This window comes from Lycium barbarum, chromosome 7 (genome assembly GCF_019175385.1).
Source record: "Lycium barbarum isolate Lr01 chromosome 7, ASM1917538v2, whole genome shotgun sequence".
In the NCBI taxonomy this organism is placed as follows: domain Eukaryota; kingdom Viridiplantae; phylum Streptophyta; class Magnoliopsida; order Solanales; family Solanaceae; genus Lycium; species Lycium barbarum.
This window is the reverse complement of record NC_083343.1, coordinates 131410871-131428953: the sequence shown is the minus strand read 5'-3', so window position 1 is coordinate 131428953 and position 18083 is coordinate 131410871. Positions and strand designations below refer to the sequence as shown.

Here is an 18083-nt window from a genome sequence, read left to right as displayed (position 1 = left end):
GCTTTATCAAAATTAATAATGAATATCAAAACTTTAAATCTCTTCTTTCTGAAAAGATGGGTAAGAAAAGCCCGAAAGCTAATCCGACAACTGCTGGCGAAAGCCTTTAATTTCCGTTTAGTGGATGTTATGCGCTCAACTTTAGCAAACTTAACGCCTAAGAAATGCTCAGACAGATAGTTTAAGGATAAAGTTGGACCAACTCTCAAACTTAAAGGGCCACTTTCAGTTAAAAACTCATACAGAAAAAGCAAGTCTTGAAATCTGCTGCAAAACCCCCCCCAAAAATTTGAAAACACGTGGCAGCAATTCTTTGAATTCAAAAAGTACACTGCACTATGGAAAGAACGTTACATACATTTTATGTAGGTTGCCTTTAAGTGGGTCATATAAGTTTTGCCATTAAGTGGACCATATGTGGCTCAATTTAGCAAACTTAAGGGGCAAGTTTGGTTAAAACTCTACAGAAAAAAAAAAAAAAACAGTAGACACATGTACTTCAAAACCCCAAAATTTGAAAACGCCCGGTAGCAATTCTTGAATTCAAAATTGAAGATTTGGAGAAGAAAATGGATTTTGATGATTGGGAATTGAGTGCAGAAGAATTAGACAATCTTGAAAGAGATGCTTTAAAGCAAATTGCTGAGCGAAATGCATCTTCTTCTTCTGCTACTACTAGTAATGCTTTTCGGGTTACACATAAACGGGTCAGTTTCATTTCTAGTCCTGTTTTTGTTATTCCCATTTGGGTTTTTTTTTTTTCACTTTTGTTTAAAGTTTAATGTCTACTGGGAGAAAATATTTACTCAATCAACCCATATTTTGAGTTTGTTGCTCGGTTTCTCCCATATTTGTGTATAAACACCTTTATACAAGGTTGATACATTATGTATAATGCTATACCCAAGGCATGATGTTGTATAATATTGTATATTGGGCTACAGGGCGTAATATTTTATTGGGCTGTATACTTTTGAAAATTTCCCTCGTTTTTGTTATAATCATTTGGGATTTTTCACTTTTGTTTAAGTTTAATGTCTGTTAGGCATTTCGTCATGTATATTATCTGCACCCAGTAAAATGTATTAGTAGTATTATTTAGGTATCGCATAGTTCCTTACTCTTCAGTGTGTATTACTATCTGATTTGTATCTTCATATTTTTTCAGCTTTGTTTAATTTTAACTTCTTTTACTTTGTTAGGATTTTCTTCATGTATATTATTTGTGCCAAGTGGATTATATTTGTGATTTGTGTTGGTGGTATGTTATAGTTCCATTTCTACTCCTATTTTTGGTTATACCCACTTGTTTTTTTTTTCCACATTTTTGTTTAATTTTAACTCTACTAGGCATTTCTTCATGCATATTAGCTGCACCCAGTAAAATATATTAGTAGTATTATTTAGTTATTGCGTAGTTCTTTACTCTTTAGTGTGTATTACTATCTGCTGCTTCATCTGTTTCGTATCTTCATATTTTTCTATCTTATTTTCCTTGTAATCCTGTATCGATTACGTTTCTTTTGAGCCGACAGTCCGTCGGAAAGAGCCTCTCTATCCCACAAAGGTAGGGGTAAGGTCTGCGTATGTCTTACCCTTCCCAGACTCCACTTGTGGGAGTATGTTGTTGGTTATTTAAAGTCTCCTCTTATCCTCAAGGAGATCCTTATGCTTTTTGGGCTGCATATAAAAGGGTCAGTTTCATTTCTAGTCCTGTTTTTGTTTAATCCATTTGGGATTTTTCATTTTTGCTTTTGTTTAAGTTTAATGTCTGTTAGGCATTTCTTCATGAATATTATCTGCACCCTGTAGAATGTATTTGTGGTTATCTAAAACTAAGTTACTCGGACTCTTCGAAAGTGTTTCCGCACCCGTGTCGGGTCCTTCAAAAATACACTATTTTTGAAGGATCCGACACGCACCCGATGACATTTTACGAGAGTTCGAGTAATATAGATCTAAAGTACACTATTTTTGAAGGACCCGACACGCACCCGATGACATTTTACGAGAGTCCGAGTAATATAGATCTAAAGTACCCCCTAATGCTTTTGGGGTTACTCATAAAAGGGTAAGTTTCATTTATACTCTTATTTTTTTGGTTATACCCATTTGGGATTTTTCACTTTTGTTTAAGTTTATTCTGTTAGACATTTCTTCATGCATATTATCTGCATCCAGTATTTGTGGTTATCTAAAGTCTACTTTATCACCCAAGGAGATGCTTACAATTTTCCAGTTGCACATAATAGGGTCAATTTTTATTTGCATTCATATTTTTGCTTATACTCCCTCCTGATAAAAAAAAGAGTCCACTTAGCTTTTTTGTTTTTTGATCAAAAAAAGAGTCCACTTAGCAAATCAAGAAAGAATTAACCTTGTTTTCTCATATTTGCCCCTATTAAGTGTTATATGATCAAATCCCAATACCTGTTTAATTAGGGGTAGTTTAGTCAAATTACCTAGTTTTGTCTAGGAGTTAGTATTTTCTTAAGGGATGTGCAAATGGCTAAGTAGACTCTTTTTTTTTTATCCGGAGGGAGTACCAATTTGAGATTTTCCGGCATTTGTTAGTTTTAAACTCTGTTAGGCATTTCTTCATGCATATTGTCTGCGCCCAGTAAAATGTATTTGTGGTTTATGTTGCTATATGCGCCGATAAAATATATATGTGGTCTTGTTGGTGATATGTTCGAGTAGTTTCATTTCTACTCCTATTTTTGGTTATACCTACTTGGGATTTTTCACTTCTGTTTAAAGTTTAATGTCTGTTAGGCATTTCTTCATGCATATAATCTGCACCCAGTAAAATATGTTAGTTGTATTAGTTAGGTATCGCGTAGTTCTTTACTCTTCAATGTGTATTACTAGCTGTTGCTTCATATGTTGTGTCTTGATATACCCACCTGGGATTTTTCACCTTTGTTTAATTTTAATATCTGTTAGGCATTTGTTCATGCATATTATCTGCACCTAGTAGAACATATTTGTGGTTTGTGTTGGTGGTATATGTTCGAGTTGATTTTTTTCCCATTCTGCAACCCCATTTTGCTGTTGGGTGTATGGGCATGTCATTTGAGACTCAGGGTGTGTTTGGTAGAAAGGAAAATGTTCTCCACATAAAATGTCTTTTAGGAAAATAAGTGGTTTTTCTTACCAACTATCTTGTGTTGCTAGGTAAGCAGAAAATATTATCCCAAAAGTATTTGTACATAATCTAGGCAAACACTGTGGAGGTGGGGGTGGGGTAAGGTGTGGCGCTAGTGGGGATGGGGCTATGGAGGTGAGGGTGGGTGTGGGGTGGGTGTGTTGGAGGTTTTTTTTTGGGGGGGGGGGGGGGGGAAGGGGGAGGGGAGGCGACAATTAGTATGGAATGTCCCTTGTGGAGATGGGAAAATTAGAAAACATTTTCCTACCATACTAAACACACCCTCAATACCTTGCTTTTCCAAATACCGCTGCAACAGTTTCTGGGAGATGTATATTCTACATCTAACTTAAGTCTCTTTATAGAAGGATTGTACGGAGTTTTAATAGTCTTTTGATACAAAGGAAGGTCATCCTTAGATATTTTAAGATAAATAGATTAAGATGAGGAAAAGATTCCAAAAAGGTCACAAATCATTGTAACCCGATAAAGAAATTGTAGGGGCGAGCACCCCCGTACATCAGAGTGAACTAACTCAAATAGTACACTAATAAGAGTGAACTAACTCAAATAGTACACTAATACAAAACTAACTCAAATAGTACACTAATATGACTCTCACTATTTTAATACTATTACTTTCTAATATGCTTTTCTTTTTTGGAAACAAACCAACTAAGTTGATTGATCATGCATTTTTCCTGTCTTTACTGTTTCATGCCTAAAATCAAAAAGGTTCTTAAAGATTTTGGTAGCTTCACCTATTGTCTTGGTTGAATTGTGTTACTAGATAATATGAAAACTTAAGTTGTTAGAGAGAACACACCTTATGTCTTTAACATGCCCACGTGCGGGCTTTGCTCATTTTAATGGACCAAGACTGTGGAAACCTTCTTCTGATGAAGGGTGGTGGTGGAGACTTGAATAATGAGCACATGTCTGCCATGTTACTGTATTGAATTGTGTGTTCAGCTCATCTAAAAGCTTTAGATAGTAGGTCCTATACTTTCTAGGAGTCTATTACTCCTATTAGAGATTCTTTACTTTTTTAATTTATTTTTAGCCCGAGATGAATTCTGTTGTGGAACTTGGTTAGCGAGGACTCATATACCCCACCTCAACTTGTTCGGGACAGAAGCGTAGTAGTAGTAGTTGTTGTGACTAAATTATTATCTTATTGGGTACTCCACTTACTGCCTCTTTCTGTTGCAGGAAGATGCGTTATCTGCTGCACCTACAATGGGGCCTTCATCAGGGGTAGATAAGGTCTCTGGTGAGTTTCTTGCATTAACCATCTTAAGGTGCTTATATCTGATTTTCCTATCTTCCTGACTCCTGTATGCCTGTGCTCGGAAAACCCCGGACAAATAAACAAAGGGAAAAACTCTTGTGGAAATTCCGGGCCTCATGATGGCAATCACGTGAAACAGTTAACAGAAAAGCGTTCGGTTAAATTTTTCCTTCATGCAACTGGAAATATTGCTGCAAAGTTTTCATATGACCAGGTAGCTATTGGCCTACTTGCATTATGTCATTGTGTTGAGGAGTTATTTTTTGGCTATTTGAAGCAATGTGGACCTTATCTTCCACGCAGATACTTGTTGAAGCTTTCCGCAAAATCCCTAGAGCTAGTTGGAGCGCAAAAGAGAGGTATTCTTCTCCTTTTCTTTTTTATGCTTCCCTCCACCCTCAATTTTCCTTTTCCTTTCAAATAAGTCTAGGCAGGCAGCAAGCTGCAACGCAATACCCCCCGCCCCACAACAACAACAATCTCAGTCCCAAGCTAGTTAGAGTCGGCGAAATGAATCCTCATTTCCAATAAACCCCGAAAAAGAGGAGATACAGGAATTAAAAGTCTAAAAGAAACAAAAAGGCGTCATGTTTTCTGCGATTTCACCCAAGTACACAAACTGATAGCAAATACTTCTTCATTGTATTCTTTTCTCTTGTGAATTGTGACCCTAAACTGCCTTATTGTGGATGTCAAGTATATTCGTAATCTGTGTCATAAAAAAAGAAAAAAAGAAAAAAAGAAAGAATATTTGTTTTCTGGGAAGTACTACCCTCCCATCTCTTGAATTGCTCCATCCTTAAGACAATGACATTTTTTATTTTGTTTTTGACTCCGTGGTGTTATATCGTTAGATTGTGGGTTAACCAAGAATCTTAAATCATGTTTGCCAGGGATGATTTTAAAATTCAAATGCAGTGAGTCCCTCTTTAAATGTTGTAGGTTGTGGATGTTTCCTTTGTCATCGTTGTCTGTAGCGGAAAAAGTTCTGCGTGAAATTTCTGGCTTCAATCTGGAGGTAAGGAGTTGCAACTCCTTTTGGTCTTCCCGAATTACAGTTTCCCAACTTCAGATGAGACTACAAAAACAATTAGGAGTTAGCTTCGGTGGAACTTAAATATCTTGAATCTTCTTCGGCTCCATTTGAGTTAGCTAATGTTGGTTCATCTTGAACATGTAAGTTGGAGAATTTAGATCCTCTGGTGCAACGTGCCATTGCTGCTGCTTCTGCGATGCCTGATCTTCGAGGTAAATTTCTCATTGCTACTCTGCTAGATTACTACCATGACGATTCCATGATGATGCTTATCATAAAATAGATTAGCAAATGAAATAACAGAAATGAACTAGATTTTTAGTGCATCATTTTTCTACTAGTGCTTGCTTTGAGATTACTGATCAGAATAGGGAGAGTAAATTCAAGAAATAGACAATGCACAAATCGAACAGCTGTCTCAACACCACCTTGAGCGAATTCTTTATGCTGGTTCTTCTGTCATTTTAGGCCCATGTATTTAGTGTTGGTTTGCTAAATGTATTGCTGCCAATACCTATTAGACATTCATTTCTCATGGTAGATATTGGGAAAGAACTTGAGCATCCAATCCATAACCTTAAGGCAATGGTGGAGCATCTCAAGACCTTTAAGTACCTTTGGTATAAGCTGATTTCTGGGTTCACAAGTGAACTTCAAAGTACATGTTGACCATGATACTGTGTGAAAGAATCTGAATATCTAATCAAAATCTGAAGGCAACAAGTGGAATAGCCTTAGACCTTCATAAACATCTTTAGTAGCTCTTATACAATTCATATTGGAAGGGTCATGTTAGCATATTTTACAAACTATGTCGCGAGTTCGAACCTAAGCAGCTTCATTAATTTTTTTCGGAAACAGCCGTCCTACCTTGGTAGGAGTAAGGTCTGCGTACACTCTACCCTCCCCAGACCCCACGATGTGGGATTTCACTGGGTTATTGTTGTTGTTTTTGTTGTTGCTCTTGTTTCCTAGATATTGATAGGACATCTTATCCTCATCTATGTAACACCTGCTTTTATATATCATTAAAATTTTCATTTTGTATTAAAGGACAGTTCTTCCAGCTTCGTATCCTTATTCAATTCCTCTCTTTTGACCAGATCATTATGAATATATTCCCAATAGTATTGAATCAAAGCTTTTGCCTTTTCAGCGTGAAGGGGTTAGGTATGTTATACATCTCTTTTAAAGTTTTTGACCTTTTCCTTTATTAGTCAATATGACCTAGAGGAAGGCACGTTGGTCTTTGTTCTTTGACTAGAATAGGAAGGATAACATTTTCCTATTTAGATTTGCATTACAGCATGGAGGGCGTGCCCTGTTGGCTGATGAGATGGGACTTGGAAAGACAATTCAGGTAGTGGCTAAAACTATGTCAAAATGAATGTTTAGTTTAGAATTATTTACCTGCTACATGAAGATGTTTTCGTATAACAGAAATACCAAGCTCGTATTATAATTTAATGGGTTATTCATTCAGGTTGCAGCTTTTTACTGTGTATGATGTGGAATTGTATTTCCTATGATGCCCTACTTTAGGTCCTAAGTTCTAGCTTGATAGCTTGTTGAGTTATTAATTGCCCTTAAGGATTGTATAAAGGGTTCTAACAGACCCCGCCCTTGCCTTTAAAATTGGTTTAGACGTTCAAATTCTTTTACATAGTAACAAATTTGTCCTTTGGTAAGCCCATTCTTGCACATGTAAGGCCGTATTAAAATTTATGTGTAAACCCCAAAATGAGGTCTCAAGCGCCGAAGGCTTTGAATTGTGTAGGGGCTTCAAAAAGCTTTGTAAAGGTCTTAGGCCTTGCACCCATTCGCCTAAGGTTTTGGGTTTGGTGCGTAAATTTAGGATTTTGAATCAAAAAATTCTCCTTGTATAAGATGATGAGTGTAGTATTTGAAAGGTGCATAAGGAGTCTATGGGTTGTCGCTTTTAGGGTTAGAGCTGTGTGCTAAACTGGTGGAAAAAATTCTCTTTAAAGAAAAAGAGTGAGTGGGACAAGAAATTACTCAAATTAGAGTCAATATTTTTGGCGCATCTGCAAGCTTCGAAAATTTTCCTTCAAACTATGAATGATCAGACCTCTTTCTATGGTCACATCTATCTTCTGTCGTAAACTCTTAATGAATGATCAGACCTATGTTCTTGATTACAACACAATTTACTTTATCTCCCCCCCCCCCCTCAAACTACGAGCTTAAGCTGAATCAAGATTTTGAGACTCAGGGTTGATCCTAAGTATGCCTTGTCAGAAAGTTATTATTTTTGTTTCTCTCAACTATATTTGCCATAGATGGTTTTGATTCTCAGCTAGCATGTGTTGATACTTCAGTCCATAACTGATACACATTTTTAAGACCAAAAGTCTGAAATATTTATAATCAAGCCCCTATTATTGGAATTTTCTTTGACATGCATCTTTGGTTACCCTATCTCTGTATATCATACATGCTGAATTTCTGTTTACCTTGCAGGCTATCGCTGTGGTTTCATGTATCCGTGAATCATGGCCAGTCCTTGTTCTTGCTCCATCTGCCTTACGGCTTCACTGGGCTTCTGTAAGTCATGTTAATACTTGTAAATTATCAGTAGTTTTGCTTTATACTCACTGTTTTGGTGCTTCAATGCAGATGATTCAACAGTGGATGGGCATTCCTTCGTCGGAAATACTTGTATGGTTCGATACCCTTTTCCCTATTTTTTTTGTATAGATAAGTAAGTAGCTGATAATTACAACAACAACAACAACATACCCGTTGTAATCCCACAAGTGTCGTCTGGGGGAGGCCGGTGTTTACGCAGCCTTACTCTACCTTGTGAAGGTAGGGAGGCTGTTTCCTGTAGACCCTCGGCTAAGTTGTTGCTGATGATTGGGCTGTGAAATTTGGAACATAAAGTATGACGTTTATGTTTGTGAGGATGGAGTGAGTTGTTTGATATTCTAAAATTATCGATGATCTTGAGATCTAAATATGATGATTTTGCACCATAAATCATCGCAGAATCTAATTCTGTTTCTGTTACTCTGCCAACTTTGAGGTTACATATGAGAAACTCTTTATTGCTATTTGGTCACTAGTTTAGCATGAGTTGATTAACATTTTTATGTTTACGTGCAATAGAACCTTAAACGGCTAATGCCACTACAGAGTGCTTTCGTTATAATGTTACAGACAAGTTTCCTTCCAATTATCAGATAACTATTTTTTTTTTTCTAATTTTTGCAGGTGGTTTTATCTCAATGTGGTGGTTCAAATAAGGGAGGATTTAAAATAGTGCCTTCGAACACTAAGAAGTCCATTCACCTTGATGGTGTTTTTAACATAGTATCATATGACACTGTCCCTAAGCTTCAAGATCTACTTATGGCATCAACATTCAAGGTAATGGCAATACATTATATACAGGGTTTGGCATCTGCTGCATTCAATCCTCTAATAGACTAATGCCTGAACAATCTGAATCCTTAGTAACATATCTTCTGATGGACCTTGATGCTCCAGTTGACGTAAATTGCCGTTTCATTTTACTAAGATAAGGCTCAATGAATTTTATTAGAGGTGGCTCCTTGTTATGATGGGTGGACTACTTAGAGGAAATGACAGATGAGGTTTTGATGGGCTGTAGAATCCTATCTAAGAAATCAAAGAACCTATTTGTTATCTGGATTTTGTTTTATTCTTATTTGCTTGGATACACTTTTATTTGCTTCAGTGACACCACTTAGTTGGTTCACTTTCATGTGCTGCTTTTATACCTTCTTTTTTTATTTAAAAAAAAAAAATTGGGGTAGGGGAAGGGGAAACGGGGAAGGGGATTACAAGATGGGGAATCGAACCCTAGACCCATTTTCTTAACAGCTCGGAAATACAAGAGGCTTACTGTTTCTTCAACTTAGTGTCTAAGATCTTCAATGTTTGGATGTTGATACTTATCTAACTTCTTGGTTAATTGTGTTTAGAGTAAGTTGTCTGTGTTAGATGTCCTCTAATGGTTGCGTTTTCATGCTACTGAATGATTGTTATCTGTGATGATTTGTTTATTCAGGTTGTTATTGCAGATGAATCACACTTCTTGAAAAATGCCCAAGCAAAAAGAACCAGTGCTTCCCTTCCCTTATTACAGGTCTGCTTTGTTTTTTTATAGAGAAATGGTCTGCGTGCATTCTCTCTGTGTTCAGAGGTAGGTGTTAAGTCTATATAGAGTTCGAATCCAACAAGTAGTCAATGGACGTATTACTTTTCAGAAAAAAGAAAAAAGGTAGACGGCTATATCATTGCGGTGACTTGTGTATGGTACATGGATTGATCTCTTGATACTTTTTACAGTTAACTTCATCCATCTGAAAAAGAAAGTAAATGGATATATCACTTGTGAAAGATCATCAAGGTGACAAAGTTTTAGATGAAAATCTTCCTTTGTGACTTTATCAGCTTTCTCCAGTATAAAACATATTGAAATGAACAAGAAAAGAAAAGAAACAAGAAGGATCAGTTGGACTGTGAACAAATGGCTCTTGAATGACAAACTTGCAAACAAAAATTGGCTTAATATTCCCATCTAAGTTGATATGCATGCATTTTCACCAAATGTATGAGTGGGAGGAGCGGTCCCTGATGAACTTACATGTTGACTGCTGCAGAAAGCTCAGTATGTGATATTGCTCAGCGGAACTCCTGCTTTATCAAGGCCAATTGAACTATTCAAACAGGTATATGTTAAATATTTTGATCAATTAAATATTATTGGCTCCGCATACAGTTGGTAACTACAATCGAGTTTGAAATCGAAGTTTTATTTGTTGGGGGTTTGTGATCTAAAATTGTGTGCTTTGACAGCTGGAGGCCTTGCATCCTACGGTATATAAGAATGTGCACGAATATGGCAACCGCTATTGCAAGGGTGTAAGTCAAAATTCTCCTGGATCGGAAGCCGCCTCTGAGATCTTACAATTATAAAGAAAAGCTCTAACAGGTTTGCTGACATTCTAGGGCATCTTTGGAGTTTATCAAGGTGCAAGTAATCACGAAGAGCTGCACAGTTTGATCAAGGCAACAGTGATGATTCGACGACTAAAAAAAGATGTCCTTTCTGAACTCCCTCAGAAAAGGAGGCAACAGGTATAAACTTTACTCTCACATTTGATGGTTCTGGCTACATGACTTCATCTCATTCTCTCTCACTTTGTTACAGGTTTTCCTGAACTTGGGGGAGAAGGAGATGAGACAAGTTAATGCTCTATTTCGTGAGGTATTCCTGAATACCTTTGTGATTATAGTTTTTATCCCCTTCCCACCCTATAATTTGAATGGACTTATAACCAGAAGTGCTGTTTTCTCTGCATTCTTTTATTATCTAAGTTTATACGTTCAGTGACTTCAATTCTTCCAGTTAACCTCTTCTTGACTTTTCAACTTTGAATACCTTAACGCTTCTTATGGTATTTCTCACTGGACACTTAATATGCTATTACTCTTTTCTAAAACTTACTTTTCATAATTTGAATTCAAAGATAGGAATTAAGGTAAGTAAATGATGTCTGATACTCCTGTACAAAGATTGTAAAAGAACCGTCTTTGATAATGATGCCTGACTTTCCTTGATTTCTGAGGGATATATTTACTTAATCTAATGTTGTGTCCTGTAGTTGGAGATTGTTAAGGGGAAAAGTAAATCAGCTCAGTCCGAGGAGGAGGCCAATTCTTTTAAGTTTGCAGAGAAGAGCCTCATCAGTAAGGTACATTAACAAACTCCGATCATGATTATTTATTTCTTTTTTTTTTTTCCAGTTGGACAGCTGATCACTATAGCAAGGATTCTTGAAAACAATATATCTGGTCTTACTGCATAATACACTTCTTGATCCTTGAGAACTGGCTCACGAGATATCCCATTCTCCGAGAACTTTTTCTGTCAGAATAGTGCTCCTGTGTTGCAGGCGGTTTCAAAAACTTTTCCTCTTATATTATAGCATGATTACTCTCTTGTAATTATGTATTTGATTCTCTTTCCTTGCTTAGAACATGTGCACTTAGCTATTTAAACCCCAATGGCTTGAGGGAATAATTAACCTGAGTTTTCTCCACCTTATTCTAATCGTTCACATGGTATCAGGGTAGGCCCATCTCAATTTTCATTTACTCGATGTTGAACCCCCATATTACTATCCACGCTCCAATTGGCAGGCCCAGGCATTGGGGGGGGGGGGGGGGGGGATGAGTTCCCGCATAGGCTATTAGGGATATGAAGGTCTCTTTATATTATCTTGTCAATCCTCACCTCATGAGCTGGCTTTTGGGGTTGAGTTAGGCCCAAGATCCATTTCTTTATCACCTAGCTACTGTATTTCTTACATTGCTGGTCTGTATTAATGAAATTTGACAAATTCAATATAGTTTTAACTGTGCTCACTGCCCTTTTTTGGGATATTTTCTTTTGTTTCCAAAGCTTGATTTGGCTGCTTTATTGCTAAAATTGATAATATTATATCAGAGTTTTAACCCCTATACTTTACTTGTTGGGCTGCAGATTTACACTGCCTCTGGCGAGGCCAAAATTCCAGCAGTTTTGGATTACCTAGGAACCATGGTTGAGGTACAATGACTTTTGTTTCTTCTACATCCTAGATATAAAGAATACAAACTACAAAGTGAAAGCATCTCCTGCTATATTGGAATGTTCTTTCTTTACCTCTTCCACCATATTAGATTAAAAGACTATCTGTAAGGGGGAAAGTGTGCAAAAGGAACGGCTAATATACTGTTCTCATGTTAAAGAGCAATGAAAAAGATAACATCAGCAAATGTTGGTTTTAAATTTCTTTGGCAATTAGAAAGATATTGCGATTACATTAGATAGGAGAAAGGAAACTACAGTACCAGATACATAACCTACAGATAGATAAGGATATTGGAAGCATTGTTGAAACTCCAGAATTTTACTCGAAACAACCAAATCGCAACTTGAGTTCTAGGTGTCTGAGATCTGGGCTAATGATAACATAGGTCAACTAAAACTTGTCTAACGTACAAATTTACTATTATAAGCTATTTCAAATCAAGGCAAGTTTCAAGTTGTTAAGCGATGCTTGGAAGGTCCTCATTCAGTTCCATCATTTAACCACAGAGTGCTCTGTCATGCAAAATTTAACTGTCCTTTTATCTGACTATGATTAATCTTCTGTCTGCGGAGCTGTTGCACATCTTCTCCAATATGCCAACTTCTTGCTTGTTCATATAAGCTTCGATATTCTTGTTATGCTTCTTGGTGTAGTAACTGTGGTTTTTTCAAACATGCAGGCAAACTGCAAGTTCCTGATATTTGCGCATCATCAATCAATGATTGATTCAATACATGAGTATTTACTTGTAAGATTTGCATATTTTAGTAGGTTTCGAGAATTATAGACTACTTGAACGTTCCCCTTGTTTTGCAGAAGAAGAAGGTTGGTTGTATTAGGATTGATGGCAGCACTCCATCATCATTACGGCAAGCTTTGGTAACAGATTTTCAGGAAAAAGAAACAATTAAGGCTGCAGTGGTAATGTCATGGATCTGTTATAATTAGTCAAACTAACAGTAGCAAAGTGAGATTATGTACAATGGAAAATAATATTGTTATAACTGTTGTATTCCAGCTTTCCATCAGAGCTGGGGGTGTAGGGTTAACATTAACAGCAGCAAGCACAGTGATATTTGCAGAATTGTCATGGACTCCAGGTGACCTTATTCAAGCTGAGGATCGAGCTCACAGAATTGGCCAGGTGAGCAACATAATGTTAGATAAGAGTTTAAGGATGTTTTTTGTTCCTGAATTATTTTCAAATCCGCTATTATACCTGGCTTGCCTAGTTAACTGTTGTACCTAGCTCAGAGATTCGATGGCAGGGATTGAACACGTGCTACTTTACTTCAGTAATCACCCTCTCCGGGGATCCCTTTCCGCTTGAGCGCTTTGTATATTAGGATCACATGTGTGATTACTTAACTATTGAGTTTACGAGTGCCTCTGTGTGTGTCCATTTATCAGAAGCGCTAAATCTCTGAGAAATCTGTATATTCATTAGTCAAAACTTTAACAAACTTCCTTTTTAGGTGTCCTCCGTCAATGTGTGTTATCTGCTGGCGAACGACACTGTTGATGACATAATTTGGTATGTTCCCTTGTCACTAGTAGACCTTTCTAATTTATTCAACTTTGAATGATACCAAATAATGGCGTAATGGTTATTAAACGACTCTTGTACAGGGATGTTGTTCAGAGCAAGCTGGATAGCCTCGGACAGGTCTTCTTCTACTTAATTCTCTACCTGCTTGAATACTTAAGGTACAAAAATGGCAAACTAGCTAATAAAGCTATAAATGTATATGCAGGTGCTTGATGGCCAAGAGAAATCCTTGGACGTTTCGGGTAATCAGTCTCACAGCAGCCCTGCAAAACAGAAAACTCTCGACTCCTTCCTGAGTAATCCGTCCCACAGCAGCCCTGCAAAACAGAAAACCCTGGACTCCTTCCTGAGTAATCAGTCACACAGCAGCCCTGCAAAACAGAAAACACTCGACTCCTTCATAAAGCGCTGTAACAACTCACCATCTCATGAACCTAGCAAAAAACACTGTCGTCATTGAACCACTCAAGAACAAATATTAACCCTCACCCCCGGTCTTGTATAGACGATAGAGGAGATTGGGGGTGTCTATATTCAACTAGTATATGATACTCTAGCAGTAGTATGGAGCATTCCCTCATGTTCGTCTGATAGATGTAGAGCCGTTAGAGATGCAGCTTATGGTGAAAGTATGCGTTCAATTTTTGCCTATCCAACACCTTGTGAAATTTGTCAACTATTTTGTTGCCTTACTGGCACCATCCCTCGAATATCGAATGTACATTGATATATATCATTCAACTATGTCTTAATTCAAAAGCTAGGTTGTACATTTCATGTCCTATTTTTTCCTTTATTTACATGGAAGTTGCAACGGCTCTTTGATCATACAAAGTAAATATAGAAGTGCATTATGACCAGTTGATATTCACCTCAAAAGATTGGGTGTTTCAGTGGTATAGAGAACGATGTAGTCCCTCTTTTGTTTTTATTTTAGGAGATAGTGTTTACAGACGTTTAAAAACACGTTTTGATTATGTTGAGATGTCTAGATGAAAATCTATTAGGGGAACTGCGATGTTAAAACGAGGGTCTATTAGACTATTGGGTCAAGAAAGAAAAGACCTTTTGTCATATAAACTAAACAGCACATAATATTTTTCAACATGTCAGGTCACCTAAAGTGTCGCTGCAAATCAAAATAAATACGTTATGACGGTAGTTTAATATAACATGAAATATGTATAAGAACAATCATCAAAACAATCTCTACTATATAATGACAATATTGACCAAGAATAATAGCAACGTAGTCTATATTGATGATATTTACATTAACAAAAAGCAATTCAAACCCATTTCCAAAATCCCAAAAGTCAACCTTCTCATCTAATAAGGCACAGCATTGGCCAGCCCTACTTCTTGATATCTACCAAGTAAATTGGCTGCAATCAGACTCACATCCTCTAATCCAACCCCAATACAAAGAGAATTACTAGTGACAGGAGCAGAGCTAACCGCGACTGAGTCAGCGGCTTGGAACGCGTCACTGCTACTACACCCTGAAACCTTGACATTAGGACCAACTTTACACTTTCCCATGCATTTGCAACCCGAGACTGCAGCTTCAATCCCGACTACCTCCTGAAATTTCTCTAGTATTGCTCCAGCGCCTGATCTCTTGCATTTACCACCCATACATACTTCTATTTTCTTCGTTCCCACTGCTGTTGTTGTAGCTAATACAGATGCATTAGAACTGCTGCTTACATTGCCAATGTGACAATCACTAGCTCCAAAGCAACATTCGCCTTTTCGCTCAGGGACTGGAACTTCTAAACTAGTCGTCCGCCCGGTTGACTCCTCCGTATCCATTTCTGGATTTAGAGTCTGAGGTTCGACTATAGTTGAAATGCCAGGACTTAATGTTGCATTCTCAAGTGCTCGATCACATGCCTCTGGAATTGTTTGGGAAAGAGATTCGATTTTCAGGCTTTTCATGTCGACTAAATTTTGACATTCATCGTCACTTGATTCGGAAGAAGAACTTGAAGATGATGACATTTCACAGTTCCTTGTGGCTTGTAGTTGATTTGCTACTTTCATCTTCATGAGTGCTTTTTCTTCTTTTCTTTTCCTCTTCAACTCTTTCTCCTCTGCCTTTAGCTGTTGAAGTTGTCCTAGCAATAGATCTGCCGCTTCCTGATAAAGAGGAAAGACAACATAAATAAACCAGAAGAGCAATATCCAGTACAGTTATAACTAACCTACTAGCAACAAAAAAAAGCCAATTGAAAGGACTGATAGTAATAGATGGTTAATCATCTAGCTTTATCTATTCACACTTTCATCTAACTCATGTATGCAAGCTAATTAACTAGTCTGAACCCAAATACTATGAAACTACAACGGTTAATTCAAGCAATTGATTGCGCGGAATTGTATTTTGTTGTAGCATTCACAAGCATTTCTTGCCCTGCTTTTTACATATCATTTTTGGGACACTAAACACCTATCTGACTGAATCGGGAAATATATTACAGTGTCCATTTTCTATTTATATATCAGACTTTGCATTATCCGGACAATTCAAATAAAGCAACTGGACGAGTTGTAACAACTAGACAACTAAACTTAGTAGATCAATGACAGGGGAAAGGGGTTAACAACCAATCAATAAGTTACAATCTGAAGCAACACCAGATATTAACCAAAATATGCTGTTGCAACCATCAAATCAAACTATATTCAAGAAAATCATCTGTAACATTGAACGCCTTTTTATATCAGGGGCGAAGCTAGAATAAGGTTACGGGTTTGGACAAAACAACAGCTTTGATCTAATCCTTTTATTTGTCTTTAGAAACCTATTGAATATGTACAAATTATTAATTTAGAATCGAGTTACTTAAATAGACTAGAATCCCGAACCCACAAAGCTTTATATCCCAGCTCCGCCTCTGTTTCTCTAAACAGTATAGACAAAGCCCCACACAACAAGCCAACGTCCCACTTCAATTCCATCAAAAGCCAATTTCTATAACTACAAGTTAAAGAAAAAAGAAACTCTGATACAGAACAACATATGTACAAAACTAGTCTAGACCTGATGCAAATACAAACTTTAACTAGTATATAAGAGTTTATGCAGGTATTAGTACTACATGAATTAGTTACGAGGGAATCTATGTATTATTTTAACTATTTCACCTTTTGCCCCGCATAAAATAATACATAGATTCTCTCCTAACTTATATATGTATTAGTTATGCCTAACTTATATATGTATTAGTTATGCGCGAATTTCTAAATTGCAAACGAAACACCGTACTAATTTTATACATAAACAACTCACCTCATAACTAACTACCAAACACAGTATTACTTATACAGGATTTTAATATATGAATAACTTACCGAAATAGTCTTCCCTTGAACTTGATCAACCAAAGCAATATTATCAGAACCAAAGCCAAATCCCATCTCACTCAAATTTGACAAATTCCTCGTTAAACCCTTAAGTAATTTCATCTTCTTCTTGGTTTTCTTCAATGCCACGTCATCCTTTTCTTTCTTGCCACACCTAACTCTACCAGATGATGAATAATAATAGTACTCCAAATAACCTTCATCATAAAAACCACAAGAACCCATTAACTTCTTTGATTCCATATTTAACCCCATTAACTTCTTGGATTTCAAATTTAACCCCATAGACATAACTGATCTTGAACATGGACATGATAATTTAGAACTATGGTTAAAACTATTTGTGCTAGTGATTGAAGGAAATTGGTTTAAAATTTTGGTAGAGGTTTCCATAATTAAATTTTTGGGATCTGAAATCTAAATTCTTGTTCTTTGTGATCGAACAAGAATTTATATTGTTTTTTGTTTATACTAAAGAAAAATATTGTTCTTTCTTTCCTTGTTCGGGGAAATAAAGGAACAAAAGTTTGAACAACTTGGGTAACTGTTTTATGACGTGGCGGATTTTGGTTGGTTGGATGTGACGTGGCTGATGATGTGTGAAGAACACCCTCTAGGTTGTGACCGTTTTATGTTTCCCACGATTTTACTACTTCCCGCCACGCGTTTGTGTTGTGGTTTGGAGCGTTGGATTGTATTGGGAGAAACGAACGGCTGTGATTATGCGACGTGGAAGACACGTGGTATTTGGTAATAATTACGTGGCATCTTAGTCAACAATGGATTAAATATACTAAGATATAAGGAGTATGAATAATAACATTATTAAAACAAAAGGAGAGTATTACCTATGTCTCAATTTGTTTGGTATATTTTTCTCTTTGATCTGTCCCAAAAATTATTATACATTTTTATATTTAAAAATAATTTAACTTTAAAATTTCCATTTTATCCTTTATAAAATACCCTATGGCCATGCAAATATATAAGGATTATTTTAGATCACAATTTTTTTTTTTTTTTTAAACTTTTTACTTAAGTTTCGTACTCAGCCAAATAATGCA

At 36.7% G+C, this 18083-nt stretch overlaps 2 protein-coding genes across 2 annotated transcripts; one reads left to right on the top strand and one right to left on the bottom strand.

Annotated features, from left to right (window-relative positions):
• Window positions 1–351: 351 nt before the first annotated feature.
• LOC132604456 (uncharacterized) lies at window positions 352–14425 on the top strand. Its single transcript, XM_060317971.1, has 24 exons — window positions 352–707; window positions 4361–4421; window positions 4526–4653; window positions 4743–4798; window positions 5382–5457; window positions 5621–5687; window positions 6579–6645; window positions 6769–6835; window positions 7957–8040; window positions 8113–8154; window positions 8710–8865; window positions 9530–9607; window positions 10125–10193; window positions 10321–10386; window positions 10474–10602; window positions 10676–10732; window positions 11130–11219; window positions 12011–12076; window positions 12781–12849; window positions 12918–13022; window positions 13120–13245; window positions 13577–13635; window positions 13731–13767; window positions 13856–14425. The coding sequence occupies exons 1-24, from the start codon at window positions 570–572 to the stop codon at window positions 14108–14110; spliced, it is 2148 nt and encodes a 715-aa protein (XP_060173954.1). The 5' UTR covers window positions 352–569; the 3' UTR covers window positions 14111–14425.
• Window positions 14426–14847: 422 nt separating this feature from the next.
• Window positions 14848–17507, bottom strand: LOC132604457 (diacylglycerol O-acyltransferase 3-2). Its single transcript, XM_060317972.1, has 2 exons — window positions 17008–17507; window positions 14848–15792 (listed from the first exon to the last, which is right to left on the bottom strand). Exons 1-2 carry the CDS (start codon window positions 17410–17412, stop codon window positions 14980–14982), a joined length of 1218 nt encoding a protein of 405 aa, XP_060173955.1. The 5' UTR covers window positions 17413–17507; the 3' UTR covers window positions 14848–14979.
• Between the last annotated feature and the right edge of the window lie 576 nt (window positions 17508–18083).

Coding starts and splice junctions, on each gene's coding strand:
- LOC132604456 (XM_060317971.1), top strand. CDS start 570: ATGGATTTTGATGATTGGGAATTGAGTGCAGAAGAATTAGACAATCTT. Junction 12,850..12,917: donor CAATACATGAGTATTTACTT/GTAAGATTTGCA, acceptor CTTGTTTTGCAG/AAGAAGAAGGTTGGTTGTAT. Junction 13,768..13,855: donor AGCTGGATAGCCTCGGACAG/GTCTTCTTCTAC, acceptor ATGTATATGCAG/GTGCTTGATGGCCAAGAGAA.
- LOC132604457 (XM_060317972.1), bottom strand. CDS start 17,412: ATGGAAACCTCTACCAAAATTTTAAACCAATTTCCTTCAATCACTAGC. Junction 15,793..17,007: donor TTCAAGGGAAGACTATTTCG/GTAAGTTATTCA, acceptor CCTCTTTATCAG/GAAGCGGCAGATCTATTGCT.